We start from the raw sequence: 21401 nt of genomic DNA on the forward strand, positions 1-21401 counted from the left end.
AGACATTATGGGAGGGTTCAGACATTATGGGATGGTTCAGACATTATGGGATGGTTCAGACATTATGGGAAGTTTTAGACATTATGGGACAGTTCAGACATTATGGGATGGTTTAGACATTATGGGATGGTTCAGACATTATGGGATGGTTTAGACATTATGGGATGGTTTAGACATTATGGGAAGTTTTAGACATTATGGGACAGTTCAGACATTATGGGATGGTTTAGACATTATGGGATGGTTCAGACATTATGGGATGGTTTAGACATTATGGGATGGTTTAGACATTATGGGACAGTTCAGACATTATGGGATGGTTTAGACATTATGGGATGGTTTAGACATTATGGGATGGTTTAGACATTATGGGATGTTTTAGACATTATGGGATGGTTTAGACATTATGGGATGGTTCAGACATTATGGGATGGTTTAGACATTATGGGACAGTTCAGACATTATGGGATGTTTTAGACATTATCGGACAGTTCAGACATTATGGGATGGATTAGACATTATGGCTGATAATCTAAATCCTTATGGAGAAAGGGAGTGTGACATAAGCCTATACAATATTTCTCTAGCGCTGTTTCCACGGCCAATGAAAGAGAATATTCCCATTTACATGCAGCCGCGTTAAACAGGGTGTGTGTGTGTGTGTGTGTGTGTGTGTTAACCTGCAGGAGTTAGAAAACTATCAATGAATACTTTTACATACACATACTATTGTTTTTTGCCCTAATTCCCAAAAAAGAAGATATTCCAACTAAGCTCTTTACATGGCTAATGAAAAGTGAATATTCCTCTAATATTCCCATTTGCATGTAGTCGTGCAAAATATGATTTTTCCAGCGTGTGGAGGACTTGTTGGAGCGTGTGAACACAGCGTCTTTCTTTAATTCCTCCAACCAGCTTCTAGAAGAGGTCGGCTCATATCCAGAAACCTGTAGAAATCCGAGTCTCTGATGATGTTTAACAGTAGCTGTGGTTCTCCTCTTCTCTTCGTGTACTGCACCTTTAATGGTTATCTGACACAAATGTCTTTTAAATGAGACTCAGAATTGATTTAGCACTCAAAGAAAACATTCAGAAATCAATCAGAACACACAGCAGGATATTAAGATTGGTATTTATTCAGCTTTACATCGGTACCAACGTAACTGACCTTAAATATTAAAAACTGGTTCCAGACTATAATGAGCACTCAGAACAGAAGCTGTTCATCAACGGGAGATGTCATTGGTTGAAAATGCATTTTGTAATAAAATATCAAAATGTTATAAAGCTTTTATTCATTATGTAATAATCTGCCGCATTTTGTAATAAAGTCCCTGAATGCAACATGTAATAAGGCTATAATGTGGCACTCCGACATTGTTGTTGTCATTACCCAGAATTCCTCACCGGGGCGACAGAAACTACACTCTATAGATTTGTTTTTTTTTGTGTGTGTGTGTGTGTGTGTGTGTGTGTGTCTGTGTTTGTGTCTGTGTTTATGTGTGTGTGTGTGTGTGTGTGTGTGCGTCTGTCTGTGTCTGTGTGTGTGTGGGTCTTTTGTGTGTGTGTGTGTGTGTGTGTGTGTGTGTGTGTGTGTGTGTGTGTGTGTGCACTATAGCTTTAACTGACAGAAATATAGTTAGTCTAAGACTGACATTTGGGAACAAAATGCTTGCTGCTAACGTAACGTGGGACACACCGTTAGCTTGGTGTCTTGATCCCACTTGGCTGATCATTTAAAATCCTGACAGAGAAAATGAACGGGATGCTGATGAGATTTAGGTACTGAAATTTGGTATTAAATAACGAGGGATGTTTCCATACTTGATACTACAGAGGCAATTCCAGCGGTGCCTAAAAGTCATTGAATTGAATTCGGTACCCAGCCCTATTATTACGTTGTTCCAATTAGGGCTGTACAATTAATCACAATTTTATCAAAATCGCAACATGGACTAGTGCAATATCAAAATCGCAAGGAGATGCAGTATTTGTTAAAGGCAAAATATGTGTCAAACCATTCTAAAATAAAGTATTATGGTGCTGCAGAGACATCCAGGACTACAAATCCTCTCCTCCAGACTACAGAAAAACATCTTTGTTTGGTACAGATTCATGCAAAAATCACACTTCAATAATTTTTATTTTTTATGTTTTTCAGTGAGAATAATGATACAAAATTGATCATTTCCTCCAATATCGTGACTCATATCGCAATATGAGCCAAAAATAATCTCAATTACATATTTTCCTCATATCGTGCAGCTCTAGTTCCTGAATCTCCAGGAGTTAATAAGAGGTCACGAGCAAAGAGAGCAGCGGGGGGGCCAGCAGCACCAGGCCAGCGCTGCGGCTGCTGGCGCCGTTGCATAAGTTCCCCTTACAACACCTATATGTGAGTTTTCGGGCCCAGGATTTATCCCTCGTGGTGCACAGCCGCTTGGACACACAGCCCTTCACGGTCACACTATGTCCTCCTTGGCTCTCTGGGAGAAGGAAATAATGTTAGTGGGAGATGTTTTAATAAATCTAACTATACAACGGGGTGTGTGTGTGTCCGTTACCTGTTGCTGAGATGCAGTTGTCTTCGTTCCCCTCACAGCTTAGGGTGTTGTTGCAACTTTGTTCATCGCACCAGTAGCACTGTTTACCGTTTGGTTTGGATTTGCTGGGTTCTGGAACATAACATAACATTGTTCATATTGTTTGGGGATGTAGAGAGGGATTGAGGGGGGAGTTGAATGCAATGTATCTTCTTCAGTGCCTTTTTAAAAAAGTGACTGATGGGAAAAACAAGCAAATTTGACATTGTTCCAGTATTAAGCGAGAAACAAGCTACAATGTAAGTTAATAGGGCAATTTTCCAGCTTGTATTTACGTTTACAAAAGTGCACGTTTTGCTGCTTACAGGCTCAGATTAATATTCTAAGTGTCTGAAAACATTATGGAAAGGATCCCTACAGAGATAGACCCATTAGTTAAAGAGTAAGAAACAAAAAACATCTGCGAAATTGCGTTTTGCTAAACCCACCAGACTCCATGTAAATAAACAGTAATTTTAGTATCGTAAAATACACTTCATTCACAGTCACTAGAATCCAAATAAAACTATGAAAAGACGTTTTGGGTTGTCTTATCACTTTTCCAACCATCACAACTCTAGTTTTGGTTGAAATAAACACATAGTTTACAGATTTACGTGAGAATATGTAGGCTCTATACACGCTAATAGTATTGCATTTTTAAATGGAGTCTGGTGGGTTTAGCGCTAGCAACTTCAGAGCTGTTTCTGGTTAAACAGAAAGGTCTTAAAGAGGTTTTAAAGGTCTATCTCGATAGGGATCCTTTCCATAATGTTGTTGCACGTAATATATATATATATATATATATATATATATATATATATATATATGTATATATATAATGAATAATAATCTGAGTCTGTCAGCGGCATAAACAGAACTTTTAGTGGACGCTAACTGAAGCTGAACATTTATCCTAACTGTACGTACACACCGCCGCCGACTTGGGCGTCTAAAGATACCGGAAGTCATTAATTTTCAATGGAAGCTTCTCTCAGCTGCAAGGAGCGTCAAAACTGTCGGCGTCGCGTTTTGAGCTTTCTGAGCGTCAATCAGAAAGTTAAACTTTGGTCAACTTTATGGTAATGAGCTATGACGCGGTTCAGCGGCAAGCAGCGGCAAACGGCAGCAACCAATCGGAATATAGACGTCCTTCTCGCTGGCTGATTCTGGAGAAACATACGATGTAAACTTTTGTTCCTACCAAGACATTAGTTCCATGAAAATGGAGGGAAATCTCCTAATCGCCGTTACTGGGTTCCCCTATCATTTATGATGTAACGTTGTTTATGATAGGGACCAGTTAACGTGCCGTCACATGGTCTCTAAACAGTCCGCTCACGGTGAAGTCCTGCACGGGTCAACAGCTGGCGGCTGCTCGCTCTGCCTGCATTCTGCTGCGGTTCAGCGGCTAACGAGCGAGCTAACTGCTAACAGACACCGCTGTGACCAACAAACAATACAAATGATGTCCTTATATATGTAATTTATAAAAGGTTTCTAGTGTCAGTGTATTGGCCGTGCAGTGGCTGCTTGTGCTTTTTCTTCAATCGTGTGTTGCACATGATCGAAGAACGCCGCCACGTCAGAGCGGCCAAAGCGTCAAACAGCTTCCTCGGACTTTTTGACAGGCGTCCTCGACAGGGCGTCCAGAGCTTCTTTGCAGCTCAAGTCGGCGGCGGTGTGTACGTACAGTAAAGGGTCACATTGCAGCCCGGTTCACTGCCGCCGTTTACAGCGCTCAATACTGGACACATTTCAAAGATTGTTGTTCTCATCAGTCACTTCGACACAAAAACATCAAAACATAGGGTCCAGGGTTTAACTTTTAGGGAGAGTAGTTTTCACATGTTTAACAGCTATTGCTCATGCAGCCACGTAGCTTGTTCGGGCTGTGCCCGGCCGGGCTCCGTGGCAAACCCGGCCACCAGGCGCTCGCCGACGAGCCCGCCGTCTGGGCCTGGCTCCAGACGGGGGCCCCGGGCTTCCTCCGGGCAGGGTCACTCCATCTCTACCTTGTTTTTCCATAGGGTTTTTGAACCATTCTTTGTCTGGCCCCTCACCTGAGACCACTTTGCCTTGGGAGACCCTACCAGGAGCACAAAGCTCCAGACAACACAGCCCTCAGGTTCACAGAGACACACAAACCTCTCCACCACGATAAGGTGATGGTTCACGGAGAAGCTACAACGCTTTCAGCGCAAACATCTAAAAACCAACAGATAATATAAGCAAGTAACCTAACCTGGGGCCAGCTGGGTGTTGCAGAGTGCAGAGGTGCAACACTTCATGTTAACTTTGGTTTGGGAGATTCCAAAGTTGACCGAGTACTCTCCACAGTCTTCAGCTACAGCACATCCTTTTGAGTTTTCTTCATGAACTTTTGAACCATCTGCAACAAAAAAGTGTAACAACGCATTATGTAATAAAACCTCAAAATGTAACACATTATGTAATAAAAACCTGAACGCAATAAATTTACAAGCACCATGTTAAGTAAAGATAAGACAAGCAATTAAAATATTACTACAACATGTGATATATGCTATATATCCAGGGGCGGGTCTAGAGGGGGGGCATAGTAGGAAGAGAGAGTAGAGAGTAGTTTAGTTTAGTTTAGTTTATTTATTTAAAGAAACAGGGACAGCGTACAATAAACATTAACCCCAAAGGGAGAGATGCATAGTACCAGGTTTTAGCTCAAGAGCTAATTTTCACCTGTAGTCCCTGGGCAGGCTGATCTTGACTAAATACACAATACATCATACATACATGAATAGTAAAATTTACATTAACCAAATAAATAAAATATTTTTCAATATTATACTTTCATGTACTCAGATCTACTCTTATAGACCTTAGAACACACACTTACACCACACATACATATATCACACATAAAATATAAAAAAGGTCATATTCACACCTTTCATGTACTCAGATCTACTCTTACAGACCTCACACTTACACACACACATACATATATCCAGTCACATGTGTGTACAAATTTGATTTGACAAAAGCCATTTCTTTGTCTGTCTTGCAAACGTGTAAAAGTTTGTGCTTCCTATCAGCTCTGTGGGAAACATATTCCACTGACGAGCAGCCACACAAGAAAAAACATTTATTCCAAATGTTGTCCTGAATTTGGGATCCTGCATTCACCTCGCACTGTAGATCTAGTTGTTCCAGCTGTTATTTCAGAGCCCAAAGATATGAATTCTTTTAGTGGAGGAGCAGCGGTGTCATGGAGGATTTTATACATCAAACACAGATTTGTGTGGATTATCAGATTTTCAAAACTAAGAAATTTATATTTTACAAGAATATGACAGTGATGGAATCGTCTGCCTTTCTTATCGTGAATCTTTAGAGAGCTTTTATATAATGACTCAAGTGGCCTGAGGGCAATTTTAGTAGCCTGTGACCAACTTGTCATACAGTAACGAAAGTGTGGAACAATCATTGCATTTAGATAGGCCCCTGAGGCCTCGATTGTAAGGGAATTTCGAATATATCTATACTGTGCCATATTAAATTTAATTGTATTTGATAACTTTTTAATATGTTTTTTAAAACCTAAATTTGATTCCAATATGACACCTAAATATTTACCTGTTCTGGATTAGAAATGATTTGTCCATCAATTAAGAACTTAGGGCAATTTTGTATTTTATAACGATTTGTAAAAAACATTGAAACAGTCTTATCTAAATTTAAGGTGAGGCATGAGTTTTTCAGCCATAAAGAGACTTTCTTCATCTCTCTGGTCAATTTTTGAGCGACTTCTTCCGCAGTTTTACCATGTACATATAGCACCGTATCATCAGCATACATCATAATTTTGCTCTTACACACAGTTGGCAGATCATTTATGTATAGTGTAAACAGTAGGGGGCCCAAAATAGAACCTTGTGGCACCCCCATGCTGCAAGGTCTTAAGGGTGATTTTGTATTGTCGACCGCAACACATTGTTGTCTGTCATTAAGGTAAGATTGAATCCATGCTATTGTGTTTATGTCAAGAGAATAGTCAGATAGCTTGCTGATAAGAAGCTGGTGATTAACTGTGTCGAAAACCTTTCTCAGGTCAAGAAAGACCGCCCCTACCACACCACAACTCTGCATTCCCAGAATGCAGAGTTACTGGTGGTACCTAGAGTCTCTAAAAGTAGAATGGGAGCAAGAGCGCTCAGTTATCAGGCTCCTCTCCTATGGAACCAGCTCCCAATCTGGGTTCAGGGGGCAGAAACTGTAATCGCTTTCAAGAATGAACTTAAAACTCTCCTATTTGATAAAGCTTATAGTTAGGGAGTGAGGAGTTGCAGTGTTCACCTAACTGGCCCACCTGCTTCTCTTCATAATTGTTAGATTAATAATACATAACAAAGTAGAGGGAGACAGGCCAGCCAAGCCCGATCCGGCAGGGGGAGAGATCTAAGCCCGAAAAAGCTACCTCTCCTTATGACCTGTCTCTCTTAGTTATGCTGTTATAGTTACGCTGTTATAGTTCTAGACTGCCGGGGGACTTCCTTCCTTTGACACACTGAGCTGCTCTCTCCTCTCCCTTTCTATTACTTTTACTATTACTATTTGTGTGTAAAATACTGGCTCCATGAGTCGAGAGGTGTAGCAGGCCTCGGTGTACCAGTTGCTGGTGAGATTGATCGTTTACTGGCAGCAGTAACCAACTCCCACACATTTGTATAGTGATGATCGTCGTCAGGTAGAGCGATGCAATAAGCACATTTAACGCCTTTGCTTTAGTTGGCTTTGATGGCCAAGATATCCAGGTTTTAGGGATAGATCTTCGATCGGGAGGTTTTTCAGATGTCTTTGGAAAAAGAAAAGCATCAGCACCTGCCAGGCTGCTTCCTGCTGCCGCCATCTTGGATTCTCAATTTGTCGTATGTAGTATGTAGAGAGACAGCAGTAGAGTAGTATGTAGAGAGACAACAGTAGAGAGTAGTATGTAGTGAGACAGCAGTAGAGAGTAGTATGTAGAGAGACAGCAGTAGAGAGTAGTATGTAGAGAGACAACAGTAGAGAGTAGTATGTAGTGAGACAGCAGTAGAGAGTAGTATGTAGAGAAACAGCAGTAGAGAGTAGTATGTAGAGAGACAGCAGTAGAGAGTAGTATGTAGAGAGACAACAGTAGAGAGTAGTATGTAGAGAGACAACAGTAGAGAGTAGTATGTAGAGAGACAGCAGTAGAGAGTAGTATGTAGAGAGACAGCAGTAGAGAGTAGTATGTAGAGAGACAACAGTAGAGAGTAGTATGTAGAGAGACAGCAGTAGAGAGTAGTATGTAGAGAGACAACAGTAGAGAGTAGTATGTAGAGAGACAGCAGTAGAGAGTAGTATGTAGAGAGACAACAGTAGAGAGTAGTATGTAGAGAGACAGCAGTAGAGAGTAGTATGTAGTGAGACAGCAGTAGAGAGTAGTATGTAGAGAGACAGCAGTAGAGAGTAGTATGTAGAGAGACAACAGTAGAGAGTAGTATGTAAAGAGACAGCAGTAGAGAGTAGTATGTAAAGAGACAGCAGTAGAGAGTAGTATGTAAAGAGACAGCAGTAGAGAGTAGTATGTAGAGAGACAGCAGTACAGAGTAGTATGTAGAGAAACAACAGTAGAGAGTAGTATGTACGAGGGGCAGCTGTGGCTCAGTGGTAGAGCGGTTGCGTGCCAATCGGAAGGTTGGTGGTTCGATCCTTGGCCCTGCAGTCCCATGTCGAAGTGTCCTTGGGCAAGACACTGAACCCCGAGTTGCCCCCGATGCTGCGCAAATGTGTGTGAATGATTATCTGATGAGCAGGTGGCACCTTGTACGGCAGCCTTGTCCACAGTGTATGAATGTGTGTGAATGGTGAATGGTTCCTGTACTAGCGCTTTGAGTAGTTGTTGAGACTAGTAGAGAGTAGTATGTAGAGAGACAACAGTAGAGAGTAGTTTGTAGAGGGACTATGACTATATATATCCCGGCCTGGCCAGCAGTAAGCAGTGTAACAATACCTTGGTATCTAACAAGTCTCATTGCAGCACACCGTAGACCCTTTCGGCATTCATGGCTTGTTTGTATGCACGTTCCCGAGGCATCCGGTATACACACGTAACATCTCAGGGTGGAGGCTGAGAAAACAGACACAGATGTTTCGACTGATTAACATAAAATCTGAAAACAAAAACAAAAACTGTGATTTGGTAAAAAAAACGTGCTTCATATCAGAAGGCCCATTCAGCCCAATAAAGGCCAAAGTCTTGTCTCCTGTTAAAACTTTTAATAATTTTTTTGTATGTTAAAGTATGGCGGATTGGTGTGGCCCCAAAGAGGCCACACCAAAGAGGGGTGGGGTGGGGATTTGAGTTAAGTCGAGTTGAGTTAAGTCGATTTCTTGTCGATTTCCCATTAAAGTCTGTGTAAAAATTTAGCATACTTGTTTGTGAATTTTGTGAAAACCGCTGGGCGAATCTGTTAGAAAAGTCATAGCCCAACATCCCTGATCATTGCACACGTTTTGGTGTATTCTTTGCGAATGTGTTAGTAACACTATGTGACTAGTAGCAGGACAAAGTTATTATAATTATAAAGACAAAAAAATTAAAAAAGGACTACATTTTTTTTAAAGTGTCAAAAAAGAGACAAAAACACAAAAAAGGACAAAAATATTTATAAACTATTTATAAAAAGAGATTAAAAAAGGGTCAAAAAAGACAAAAACATACTTTAGTTTATGAGCCCAGATAACAGAAGAAGAACTTGCCTTCAGGTAGAAGCAGAATCCCAAACATCAGCGCCAGGAGATACATGTTGACGGAGGGATACAACTGAGTTTCAGTTTGATGTGTTACGGCTTTAAGTAGTTCTCCTGAGGAGGCGTTGTCTTCATCTTAAAACCTCCGTCATACTGCCCTGATGTGTAAAATAACAGAAAAAGTTCTGTAAGCTCGTTAACCGGGACTTTGCCCCGTAATAAAGAAATGGAAATGATGTCTGTAGCTAAAATACAGAATAGGACCTGTGTGACCTGTTGTTTAAAATTCTCTCATTAAATGTTCAGTTAGAAAACTTCTGAAAATGTGTGTCTGTGTGTGTCTGTGTGTGTGTGTGTGTGTGTGTGTGTGTGTGTGTGTGTGTGTGTGTGTGTGTGTGTGTGTGTGTGTGTGTGTGTGTGTGTGTGTGTGTGTGTGTGTGTGTGTGTGTGTGTGTGTGTGTGTGTGTGTCTGTTGTGATTCTGTCTGTGTGTGTGTGTGTGTGTGTGTGTGTGTGTGTGTGTGTGTGTGTGTGTGTGTGTGTGTGTGTATGTTTGTCAAAAAGACAAAAGTGTTGAGAAAGCTTGTCACTTTTTAGCAATAAAAAAATACATTATGGTGTATCAGCAAATCATTCTGTTATAACACAGCCACTCCTCGCCCTTAGTTCCTCATCGTTGAACTTTACGGTAACTATTTCTTTAATGTGTGTGTGTGTGTGTGTGTGTGTGTGTGTGTGTGTGTGTGTGTGTGTGTGTGTGTGTGTGTGTGTTTTATATTGGTAGAGAATAAAAAGAGCCATAGTCAGAATTACTTTCATACCACCAGCCTCCTGTTCATTTCCCTGACCTTTAAACACTGTAAAACTGATCCTTTCTGTCTTTAAATGCACATTGACACTTTAAATATTCTGTATTGAGCACCGTAACCCTCTAACACACTGCCATAACCCTCTATCACACTGCCATAACCCTCTATCACACTGCCATAACCCTCTATCACACTGCCATAACCCTCTATCACACTGCCATAACCCTCTATCACACTGCCATAACCCTCCAACACACTGCCATAACCCTCCAACACACTGCCATAACCCTCCAACACACTGCCATACCCTCCAACACACTGCCATAACCCTCCAACACACTGCCATAACCCTCTATCACACTGCCATAACCCTCCAACACACTGCCATAACCCTCCAACACACTGCCATAACCCTCTATCACACTGCCATAACCCTCTATCACACTGCCATAACCCTCTAACACACTGCCATAACCCTCCAACACACTGCCATAACCCTCTATCACACTGCCATAACCCTCTATCACACTGCCATAACCCTCTATCACACTGCCATAACCCTCTATCACACTGCCATAACCCTCCAACACACTGCCATAACCCTCTATCACACTGCCATAACCCTCCAACACACTGCCATAACCCTCTAACACACTGCCATAACCCTCCAACACACTGCCATAACCCTCTATCACACTGCCATAACCCTCCAACACACTGCCATAACCCTCCATCACACTGCCATGTTACATTACATTAATACAATTGCTATATATGTCAGAGGTCAACTAGGGGTTAAGTGTCTTGCTCAGGGACACATTGGTTGATGTACCGCAGTGGGAATCAAACCCAGGTCTCCCAGGCATGGGTCATAGCCACTGCACCATCACCCTATAATGTAAGGGATAATGTAGAGCAACCCCTTCAGGCTGATTGATCACCCTTCGGGGTTGTATTTGCTATAATACACAGTAACACACACACACAAACACACACACACACAGTAACACACACACACACACATACACAGTAACACACAGCAACACACAGACACACACACAACACACACACACACACACACACACACACACACACACACACACAGCAACACACAGACACACACACATACACACTCTGACACACACACATACACAGAGACGCACACACAGAGACGCACACACGCATGCAACACACGCACACACACACACACAGTGACACACAGACAGACACACACACATACACACACACACACATAGTGACACACAGAGAGTGACACACACACACACACACAGAGAGACATGGTAAAAAAATTCTACTTTTTCTGAGTCAATTTTGACTGGTATTTTCGCTATTAAAAAAAAAGTCTTAAAAATAACGTGTCGAAAAGCAAAAGAAAATGTAAACAAAAATTTAAAAAATATATCGAAAACAAACTAGTGAAACTTCAGGAAAAAACGTCAAAAACCCATAAAACACACAGAGGCACACACAGACAGTAACACACACACACACACACACACACACACACACAGTAACACACACACACACACACACACAGTAACACACACATACACACACACACAGACACTTTTTCACAGTACATATTTTTGACTTGTCATAGTAGGAAAAGCACAGCTGACATTTCAGTGAGTCAGCATGCACAATACCAGGGCTTCTCCTAAGTGGAATGGATTAGGCAATGGTTATGGTTATGGTTATGGTTATGGTTATGGTTATGGTCATGGTCATGGTTATGGTCATGGTCATGGTCATGGTTATGGTTATGGTTATGGTCATGGTCATGGTTATGGTCATGGTCATGGTCATGGTCATGGTCATGGTTATGGTTATGGTTATGGTTATGGTCATGGTCATGGTCATGGTCATGGTCATGGTCATGGTCATGGTTATGGTTATGGTTATGGTTATGGTCATGGTCATGGTCATGGTCATGGTCATGGTCATGGTCATGGTCATGGTTATGGTATAATACGATTGTACGATTATAATGCTGCGTCCATAGCAACCTAAACTCTGCAGCTGTTTAATGCAAAACCTTTGTCTATCACCCAACACCACCGTATCTCCCCCTCCTGTGTGTGTGTGTGTGTGTGTGTGTGTGTGTGTGTGTGTGTGTGTGTGTGTGTGTGTGTGTGTGTGTGTGTGTGTTGTGTGTGTGTGTGTCTGTTTTTGACGTTTTTGCTGAAGTTCAACATATTTTTTCAATATTGTTTTTAATTTTTAACATTTTACCTTATTTAAAAATGTTTACCATGTCTCTGCGTGTGTCTGTGTGTGTCTGTGTGTGTGTGTGTGTGTGTGTGTGTGTGTGTGTGTGTGTGTGTGTGTGTGTGTGTGTGTGTGTGTGTCTGTGTGTTACTGTGTGTGTGTGTGTGTGTGTGTGTGTGTGTGTGTGTGTGTGTGTGTGTGTGTGTGTGTGTGTCTCTGTGTGTTACTGTGTGTGTGTGTGTGTGTGTGTGTGTCTGTCTGTGCCTGTGTTTGTGTATGTGTATGTGAGTGTGTGTGTGTCTGTGTGTGTCTCTGTGTGTGTGTGTGTGTCTGTCTGTCTGTGCCTGTGTGTCTGTGTGTGTGTGTCTGTCTGTGCCTGTGTGTGTCTGTGTGTGTGCGTGTGCGTGTGCGCACAATGAGCATAATATGGGCGCTTTAAGTTTACGGATATTTCTGTTAATCCGCCCCAAAAAACGGAAAACTCTCTAAATTTGAAGTAAATCATCTGTACCTTTAACAGACTCAAAGGTGTAATTTACGGGGGGGCGGAGACAGAATTTTTTTCCGAAGCTTTTGTTTTTTTTTTGGAGAAAATGTTCAACGTGTTAGTTGCCTTTTTCAAGTTTTAATTTTTTTGATAATTTTTTTTTTTTTTTTTTTTTTTTTTTTGACAACTTTTTCAAGTTTTTTTTGACAATTTTTTGTTTGTTTTTTTAGATTTTTTGGGGGGTTTTTTGGACAATTTTTTCGACATGTATGTCGTCTTTTTCTCATTTGTTTTTGACAATTTGTCTCGTTCGCGTTTTCTGACATTTGTCGTATTTTGTCTCAATCCAGAAGACATGTCCGGGGATGTTTCTGATAAGTTCCATAACATGGGTAGAAACTGTCTGATGTTTCGGTTTTATTATCAGTAGAAATCATTCAGGGTTTATATTCTCCGAGTCCTGCCGGTCCAGGGACTTCAGTCTCTGGACTCTGGAGCCAGTCTGGGAGTGAGCAGGTCATTGGTCTCGGTGAGAGTGTCCCCCGTCTCCAGAGCTCTCCCTACGTTCTGCCAGAAGACCCCCGTGTGTTGGCCGGCCTGGGGCCAGCTCAGGTAGGTGCGTTTCTTCACCAGCTTCCTCATGCGGTAGTAAGGAGACAGCTGGTGGGCCGGGATGTCCTCCAGAAACAGCAGGACCAACACATCTTTCTGCTCGTCAAACAGACGGAAGCTGCAACAACACACACAAGACAGCACGGGACAGACCGGGACAGACCGGGACAGACCGGGACAGCACGGGACAGCACGGCACAGACCGGGACAGACCGGGACAGACCGGGACAGCACGGGACAGCAAGGGACAGCACGGCACAGACCGGGACAGACCGGGACAGACCGGGACAGACCGGGACAGCACGGGACAGCAAGGGACAGCACGGCACAGACCGGGACAGACCGGGACAGACCGGGACAGCACGGGACAGACCGGGACAGCACGGGACAGACCGGGACAGCACGGGACAGCAAGGGACAGCACGGCACAGACCAGGACAGACCGGGACAGACCGGGACAGAAAAGGACAGCATATTATACTACAGTTTGATTTAACTTTGTTGCATTCTATCCAAATACGTATATATATATATATATATATATATATATATATATATATATATATATATATATATAAGATACTTCAAGTAGCTACGAGGCTTCTGAGCTGCTGTCTAAAAAAATCACATTTTTTTTAGAGGTTTCAAATGTTTTTAACAAATCGATTTGAAGTCCTTCAAATCGCAATCGTTGCCTTCTCTGGTTTAGAAACAGTACCATTCAAACGTTTGGACACGCTTTCCCATTCAAATGAATGAGAAAGCATGTCCAAACCAATGTCTGTCCCCTTCCTCTGTGTTGGCTCCAAGGACTACGGTTAACTGCTCCTCAGATCTCTGCAGGGTAAATCCAGACAGCTAGCTAGACTATCTGTCCAATTGGAGTTTTCTCTCGCACGACTAAAACTACATTTGAACGTACACACGTTCCACCAAACCAAGTTCCTTCCTGAGACTATTTAGCAGAGGCACCGTGGCTCCGTCCGGAGGTTAGCCCCGCCCACGATGATTGTGATTGGTTTAAAGAAATGCCAATAAACCAGAGCATGCTTTTCTCCCATCCAGGAATGCTGTGTGGACTACAAAATTGTGTTGAGACAAAACCTACGTACGCCCTTGGATTGAACGCTCGCATAATAAAAGTGAGTGTCCCCTCTGAAAAATTTACCAAAACATGATCAAAAAAAAGTTGAGGAAAAGTCAAAAAAAAGAAATAAATCTGGTGAAAACTTGCCAATGGCACCAAATTGTTTAGAGCCGGCTGTTTGGTAAAGAATATGTATAGTAGTGAACGGGGAGAGACTAGTTATTTTTTATTCTGTTTCTCTAATTACATATTTCCCCAGTCTGATACTTCAACAGTTTTACTACAAACTGAGACTTTCTTAACTTGCAAAATTATTTTTTAAACTGACAGACATCATACGTGTAATTCATCGCTCAATTCAAACAACATAAAAAAATTATTTGTCCCTCCCCTTTCACCAACGGACATATTTTGATTGAAATAATGTCCCATAGTGGTCCACCGGAAGGGGGGAACTTCGCCTCTGTAGAGCAGGAGGTTCTGACGGATGTGAGCGCCCCCACCTGGCCATCTGGATCTCTCTGGAGCACCACTCGCTCTGCAGGTAACGCCGGGTGATCACACAGATGGTCTTCCTGCTGCCGTAGATGGCGTCCGTAATGTTGTCTACGATGGGTTGACCTGTGGGGAGAGTTCAGACACACTGCAGGAAAACCACATTGACTGACTTTTACCGTACAAGAGGTTGGTGCCCATGTAGGTATTATGGTCAAAATGCGTTTTAGGGTGGACATTCAAGAAAACATGAATACTTTTGCCTTTAGACCAGAAAAATGCGTTATTTTGTGATTGTTGGCAAAAATACTTGATTATGCAGCACTTTTTCTTAATAAATGCGATGGAATATGCGAGATTTTTATGCGATGAAATTGTGGGAACTTGCATGATGAAAAAGAAAAAAAAGTGATTCCCCCCAACACCCTGTTTGTTGCAGCTTTTCAATGATGTTCACGTCATTTCATAACGTTCCCATGGCAACAGGGGAAAATGGCTGCTCTTGTGTAAAGTAAACACAACATTTTTCAACTTTCTGTTAAGATATATGTGATTTTTTTGCAACGAAAATGCGGGGATTATGAAATCATGCAAGTCCTGCATATTTTGCGCAGAAATCTGCGATTTATGCAGTGAAGGTGCGGCGTATTTGAAAAAATGTGGCCCCACGCATAAATATGCAGACTTTGGCTGATTATGCTTTGAATTATGAGATTGCATAATCACGTTTTTCTGGAGGGACTGATAGATGTGTTTGTTGTACAAAATAGTTTGTTTGAAGTGTACCAAACCTTTTGGTTGGATCTTTTCTAGGGTGCCTGAGTCCACTGTGCAAATTTAAACATCTTAGGGTTGTTTACACCTTGAAAAATGTACAGCTGTAACCCTAATTGAGGATTTATGTTATAAGAGTTTGGTGCCATTTTGGTAGTTCTTCAGACCCAGGGGGCCGACACTCCAAGTGTACCAAACCTTTTGGTTGGATCTTTTCTAGGGTGCCTGAGTCCATTGTGCAAATTTAAACATCTTAGAGTTGTCACCTTCAGACACGTTCTGAAAATGCTTCTTTACTTTGTTTTATGTGCCAAGCATGAGTGTAGAAAACATTGAAATGAGGTCTGGGGGTTCTCCCCTGGAAATCTTTTAACAAGCTAGATGTTTTTTCCTGTATTTTGGTACCTTTCAACAGGTGGTACAGGTTGATACTTTTATCTGGCTATACTAACATGAGAAAAAGATATTTTGTTCCCTTCCTTATAAGAGCCTATGGTCAAAATGAGATTGACGTGATTCTCACATGATAGTCAAGAGACCTTAACAACTCTGTCGACTTTTGTGACACACTTTTGGACAATCTCTCGAAGACTTTCTTGGTGTCGTAGTCGGTTTTACGCAGTTGTTGGTACCCACTGCACAAATGTATTTCAGGGTGGACATTTAAGCAGAGATGGTATGGTTTGGAGGACTTGTTGGAAGACAGACGGAGTAAGAGTTTACCTGGTTGGAAGTCTCTGTGGTGCAGACAGAGTCTCCAGCCCTGCTCTCCTTCCAGAGCCGGAAGCATCTCTTGGTAAACCCAGGCCTCGTCGTCAACATTGTAGGAGATGAAGGCGTCGTAGCGATGACTAGCTCCCGACTTTCTCTTGCTGCTGTCATATAGGAAGGCCCAGAAGAGGTGGTAGGCGTAGACTAGCTGCCACCTCAGAAATTGGTAGAGGAAGGATGCGAGGAGTGTAAGAACAACCAGACAAGTGCTGGAAATGAAGCAGAGGAAGCTTACGTCCATCCAACAGGACAGGATGTCAAAGTCCAGAAGCTTGTTTCCTTGTTCAGCCAAAGGGAAGGAACATGTGTACTGGTAGGCATTAACAACCTGGGTTTGGTTGTTGTTCTTCACCCATTGGATAAAGCCAGCATTAGAGCAATTACAAGTGAAAGGGTTACCAAACAGATCGAGGTATGTTAGTGCAGCGAGAGATTGGAAGATTGTCTCATTGATCACGGTTAATTGGTTCTCTCTCAGTGTCAACCAGCTGAGTAAAGACAGATTGACCTGGGACAGAAAATCCAAAGATCGGAGTTTGTTTCCAGAAAGACTGAGAGCTTGCAAGTTCGGGATTGGCTGAAACACTTGGGGGTTGAAGACTTGCAGATCACTTTGAGTTATCTGAAGACTCGTCAGGTGGGGAGTGTATTTAAATGTGTCTGGGTGAGGCGACGCCGTGAAGAATCTATCTGCCGCAAAGTACTCCAACGACTTCAGACCCTTTAGAAAATCGGGTGAGATTTCATGACGCCAATCGTAATTTTGTATCGCAAAACTCTTCAAGAAAGGTAACGGAACAACGTGAAAATGTGTCTCGTTGCTTTCACGAGTTCTTGTGCTTTCAAACAAAGACGTGAGATGTAGTTGGAGATTTTGTAGGTGCTCCATTCCTGTAAAAATCCTTGATATGTAAGACATTTCATAACAAAAGGGTGTAACACTAAGGGTTTCAAGATTGTCAAGTCCTTCAAACGCCCCCTCATGTGCAACATAATATGCATTTGACTCTAAATTCAAAGACCTGAGGGAAGTTAGGTCTCTAAAGTCGCCTGTTTTGAGCTGCTTCAACTTATTCATGTTCAAATCTAAAACTTCTAGTTTCTGTAAATTCACTTTGAAGAAATCGACAAGTAATTGAACTTCATTTTCTCTGATGTTTAGCACTTTCAAATCATTCAAACCTTGAAAAACGCACCCCTTGACTGTTGAAATGCGATTGCCGTTGAGATTCAGATTCACTAATCGTGTCAGATTTAGGAAGTCAGAGCAGCCTAGTTCACTGATGACATTCAAACTCAGATCCAGGATTTCGAGAGTTTCAAGGCCTCTGACGCCCAAAGGCACTCGAGGCAGCAAGTTGTTTTGCAAGTCCAGACTTCTGAGCTGTTTCATCGATCCGAGTGAAAACTCGCACAGCTCTTCTAGAAAATTATACGATAAATCCAGCCAAATAACACGAGAGCACGACTGAAGAAATGTTTCATTTATGCTGACAAAGTTATTTCCACTCAAATGAAGACTTTTTAAAGCGACAGCTTGGCAAGCAACATCCACCAGATCTCTATTTCGCTCAGTCTCCATATAGCTCAGAGACAGATCCTGCACTGACTCCACACTCTTCAACACCGCTCTGTACATCTCTCGGCTAACATTGAATACAAAAAAATCCAAAGAAGTTAGGCTCCTCAGAAACATTGGGTCCGGTACGTGCCACTCAAAGCCGGTATCGGCGGTTAAATGGAGCTGCTGAAGATTTGGAAACGCGTCTCTTTCAATACTGAACTTTGTCAGTCGATTGCCAATCATCCACAGCGTCTTAAGGTTTGATTTATTAAAAGTCAAAGGCAAATCGTTTGACTGAAAGGACGCAAAGTCGTTAAAATCAAGGATTAGTTCACTTATGTTTGATAGTTGTAAGATCGGCGCGATATCGGTCATTTGATGCAGGCGGTTATATCTTATAGTTAATGTCCGTAAACTGATTAAAGACTTAAAGGCCAGCGGGGAGATGTACGTGATATAGTTTTTCTCCACGGACAAAGTAATTAATGCCCACAGTCCCTGAAACATGTGGTCCGTTAAGTTTTGGAGGTTGTTTGTGCCCAAGTCCAGCTCTAATAACTCCAAGTCTGCAAAAGCTCCATCGTCAATCTGGGAAATGCAGTTATTTTCCATTTGTAAGTATCTGAGCTTTGATAAACCGCTCAAATCTGTCGTATTTATTTTTGAAATGCAATTGGAGTTGAGGTTCAGAGATACTGCAATTTTGGGAATGTCATCTGGAACGGCGGCGAGGCCACGAGCCATGCATTCCACCCAAGTCACGTTGTTAGAATAATCCACGGTGCAGTTTTTCAGCGAGTAAGCCAGCAAGGGGTTGAAGTTAAAAGCAAGCAGAGTGGACAGAAACAAGATTAGGGAACTCTGAAAGAACAGAGACTGACTTCCCATCACCGACATCCTGATCTAAAAGAGAAAATAAGAGAAGTACAGACTCTTCAGACGGAGATATACATACAGTATCTCACAAAAGTGAGTACACTCCTCACATTTTAGTAAATATTTTATTATATCTTTTAATGGGAAAACAATCAATAAATTACTAGTTGCTACAATTTAAAGTATGAAGTGTGCAGCTTGTATAACAGTGTAAATGTGCTGTCCCCTCAAAATAACTCAACACACAGCCATTAATGTCAGTCCACCCAGTTATTTCATGGTTCCATAATACTATGCATCCTGAGGAAGTTCCCTTAGCCTTTGGAATTAAAATAGCCCCCCACACATACTACACATACTAAGATACTGACATGGGGTACTTTCCTTAAAATCATCTCTCAATGCAATTCAAGCCAGCTACTAGGCTAACTGAAATAAAACCATGCCAATCTCTCTTGAGTTATTTTGAGGGGGCAGCACCTTTACACTGTTATACAAGCTGTACACTTAATATACTTTACATTGTAGCAAAATGTAATTTCTTCAGTGTTGTCCCATTAAACGATATAATAAAATATTTACTAAAATGTGAGGGGTGCACTCACTTTTGTGAGATACTCTACATGCTATATGTTTTTTTTTATGCTAAAGTACATTTTTATTGTTCAGCTATTCACTTTATAGTGATCAGTTCAGTTCAATTTTCTTTATAAAGCACATTTAAAAAAAGAAAACATAGCTGATCAAAGTGCTTTGAAGCTCAAAAAAACCCAAAATGATAATATACACCAGGGGTGTCAAACTCAACCTCACTAAGGGCCACACTGAAAAATGAGAATCGCATTAAGGGCCACAAGACATATTAGACATGATTATTTTCAACCGAAAAGTTGAATAATTACTAGTTAATAGTTGACTGTATTATTTGTGTCTCGTATAGCTTTCTCACTAACAGTTTGGTCGACATAAAGCCCTAAAAAGTCAGCAAAAAAAGTTCCTTAGCCGTCATAGAGTTTAGCAAATCAAATCACAGCCTGAATATGAATAAACTCTCTGGTTCTTCGGCAATTTCTGAGCCCGATAGTCGGCAAATCTGCCAAATTCTGCTTTGAGTGTCGTACAACTTCAGTCTGTAAAAACAGTTTCCCGTCTTTTTTGGTTTGCTCACATCTAGGCGGGCCAAAATCTATCTATTGTGAACATAAATTGATATGCGATGGGCCAGATTTTGGCCCACGGGCCTGGACTTTGACACATGTGATATACACAAACGATACACAATACAGAATAACCAACACTAGAAAAAATGGGGGAAAAACAAAAACAAGTTGCCAAGACAAAAAAAGACTCATCCTGTAGAGCCGACATCCTGTTTTGTCTAATTTCTCTGTATTTTTAATACTTTATCTACATTTTCCTGATGATACTTACAGACTTTCACTGAAGTAACATTTTCACCCCCTGACTTTAAACTTGTAACAGAGTATTTTTTTACCGTGTGGTATTAGTATGTTGCAGTAAAGTCTTTCCCCCTTTCTCTAAATAAAGATTGAAGAAATTCTTAGTCGACTAACACTCATTCAACTGCATCGACTAATCGATTAATTGATTTAATCGACAGATCTGTAAATCTGAGTCATGCTAAAAGGATGCATCCATTGAATAAGATAACGCCTCCTTTGCATATTTAAACACAACGTTTCAGAAAACGAGTAATACAACAAATAACTGCCTTAATGAAAGTAATCAAAGTAGGTTTCTGTTAGGTAAAATGTCAACCCTTAATTCTTGTGTTTACCAGACATGTGCTCGTACGTTTCTTGGAAATAAGTCATTCAGCATGAAAAAAAGAGCATCAAACATGACTAATGGACTACAGAGATCTAAGTTGACTAAGACCAAAACCACCGATTAAATGTAAATGTAAATGGACTCTTTTTATATAGCACTTTTGTAGTCTTAACGAATACTCAAAGCACTTTTTCGGGATTAGTCGACTAATCCACTAAGAGGGAGCAGCCTTAGTAATTTAGTATCTGAAAATGCATCCGACAGCTTCTCACCGGTTGGATGTTGGACCCCCCCAGACCTCCGCCTGCTCTTCTTCTGCATAAACTGATTTGGGCAGCGTGGCGTAGGTGGTCCTGGCGGCTGGCCGGAGTGCCAGAATTAGACCGCAGAGTGGAAAGAGGAAGATCTCTTCTGAAAGCTCATCAGCTTTTTTTTACTTTGTTACTTCCTGATTACTTAAGACTTCCTGACATTGTGACATCAGATACAGTTTTCATGTTAGCTCTGCCTGTTTTATGGGGACACATACAGGCGTACAGGTCAGTCAGGAGGCATCCCTTGTTCTGTTGCAG

At 41.5% G+C, this 21401-nt stretch overlaps 2 protein-coding genes across 2 annotated transcripts; both read right to left on the reverse strand.

Annotated features, from left to right (window-relative positions):
• Positions 1 to 2289: 2289 nt before the first annotated feature.
• Positions 2290 to 9390, reverse strand: LOC114568482 (urokinase plasminogen activator surface receptor). The gene is made up of 5 exons (XM_028598094.1): positions 9345 to 9390; positions 8596 to 8712; positions 4828 to 4974; positions 2565 to 2675; positions 2290 to 2486 (listed from the first exon to the last, which is right to left on the reverse strand). The coding sequence occupies exons 1-5, from the start codon at positions 9388 to 9390 to the stop codon at positions 2290 to 2292; spliced, it is 618 nt and encodes a 205-aa protein (XP_028453895.1).
• Positions 9391 to 13111: 3721 nt separating this feature from the next.
• LOC114568278 (toll-like receptor 13) lies at positions 13112 to 21205 on the reverse strand. Its single transcript, XM_028597804.1, has 4 exons — positions 21102 to 21205; positions 16551 to 19065; positions 15062 to 15179; positions 13112 to 13589 (listed from the first exon to the last, which is right to left on the reverse strand). The coding sequence occupies exons 2-4, from the start codon at positions 19057 to 19059 to the stop codon at positions 13337 to 13339; spliced, it is 2880 nt and encodes a 959-aa protein (XP_028453605.1). The 5' UTR covers positions 19060 to 19065; positions 21102 to 21205; the 3' UTR covers positions 13112 to 13336.
• Positions 21206 to 21401: the final 196 nt, after the last annotated feature.

Source organism: Perca flavescens, chromosome 14, assembly GCF_004354835.1.
Source record: "Perca flavescens isolate YP-PL-M2 chromosome 14, PFLA_1.0, whole genome shotgun sequence".
Taxonomy (NCBI): domain Eukaryota; kingdom Metazoa; phylum Chordata; class Actinopteri; order Perciformes; family Percidae; genus Perca; species Perca flavescens.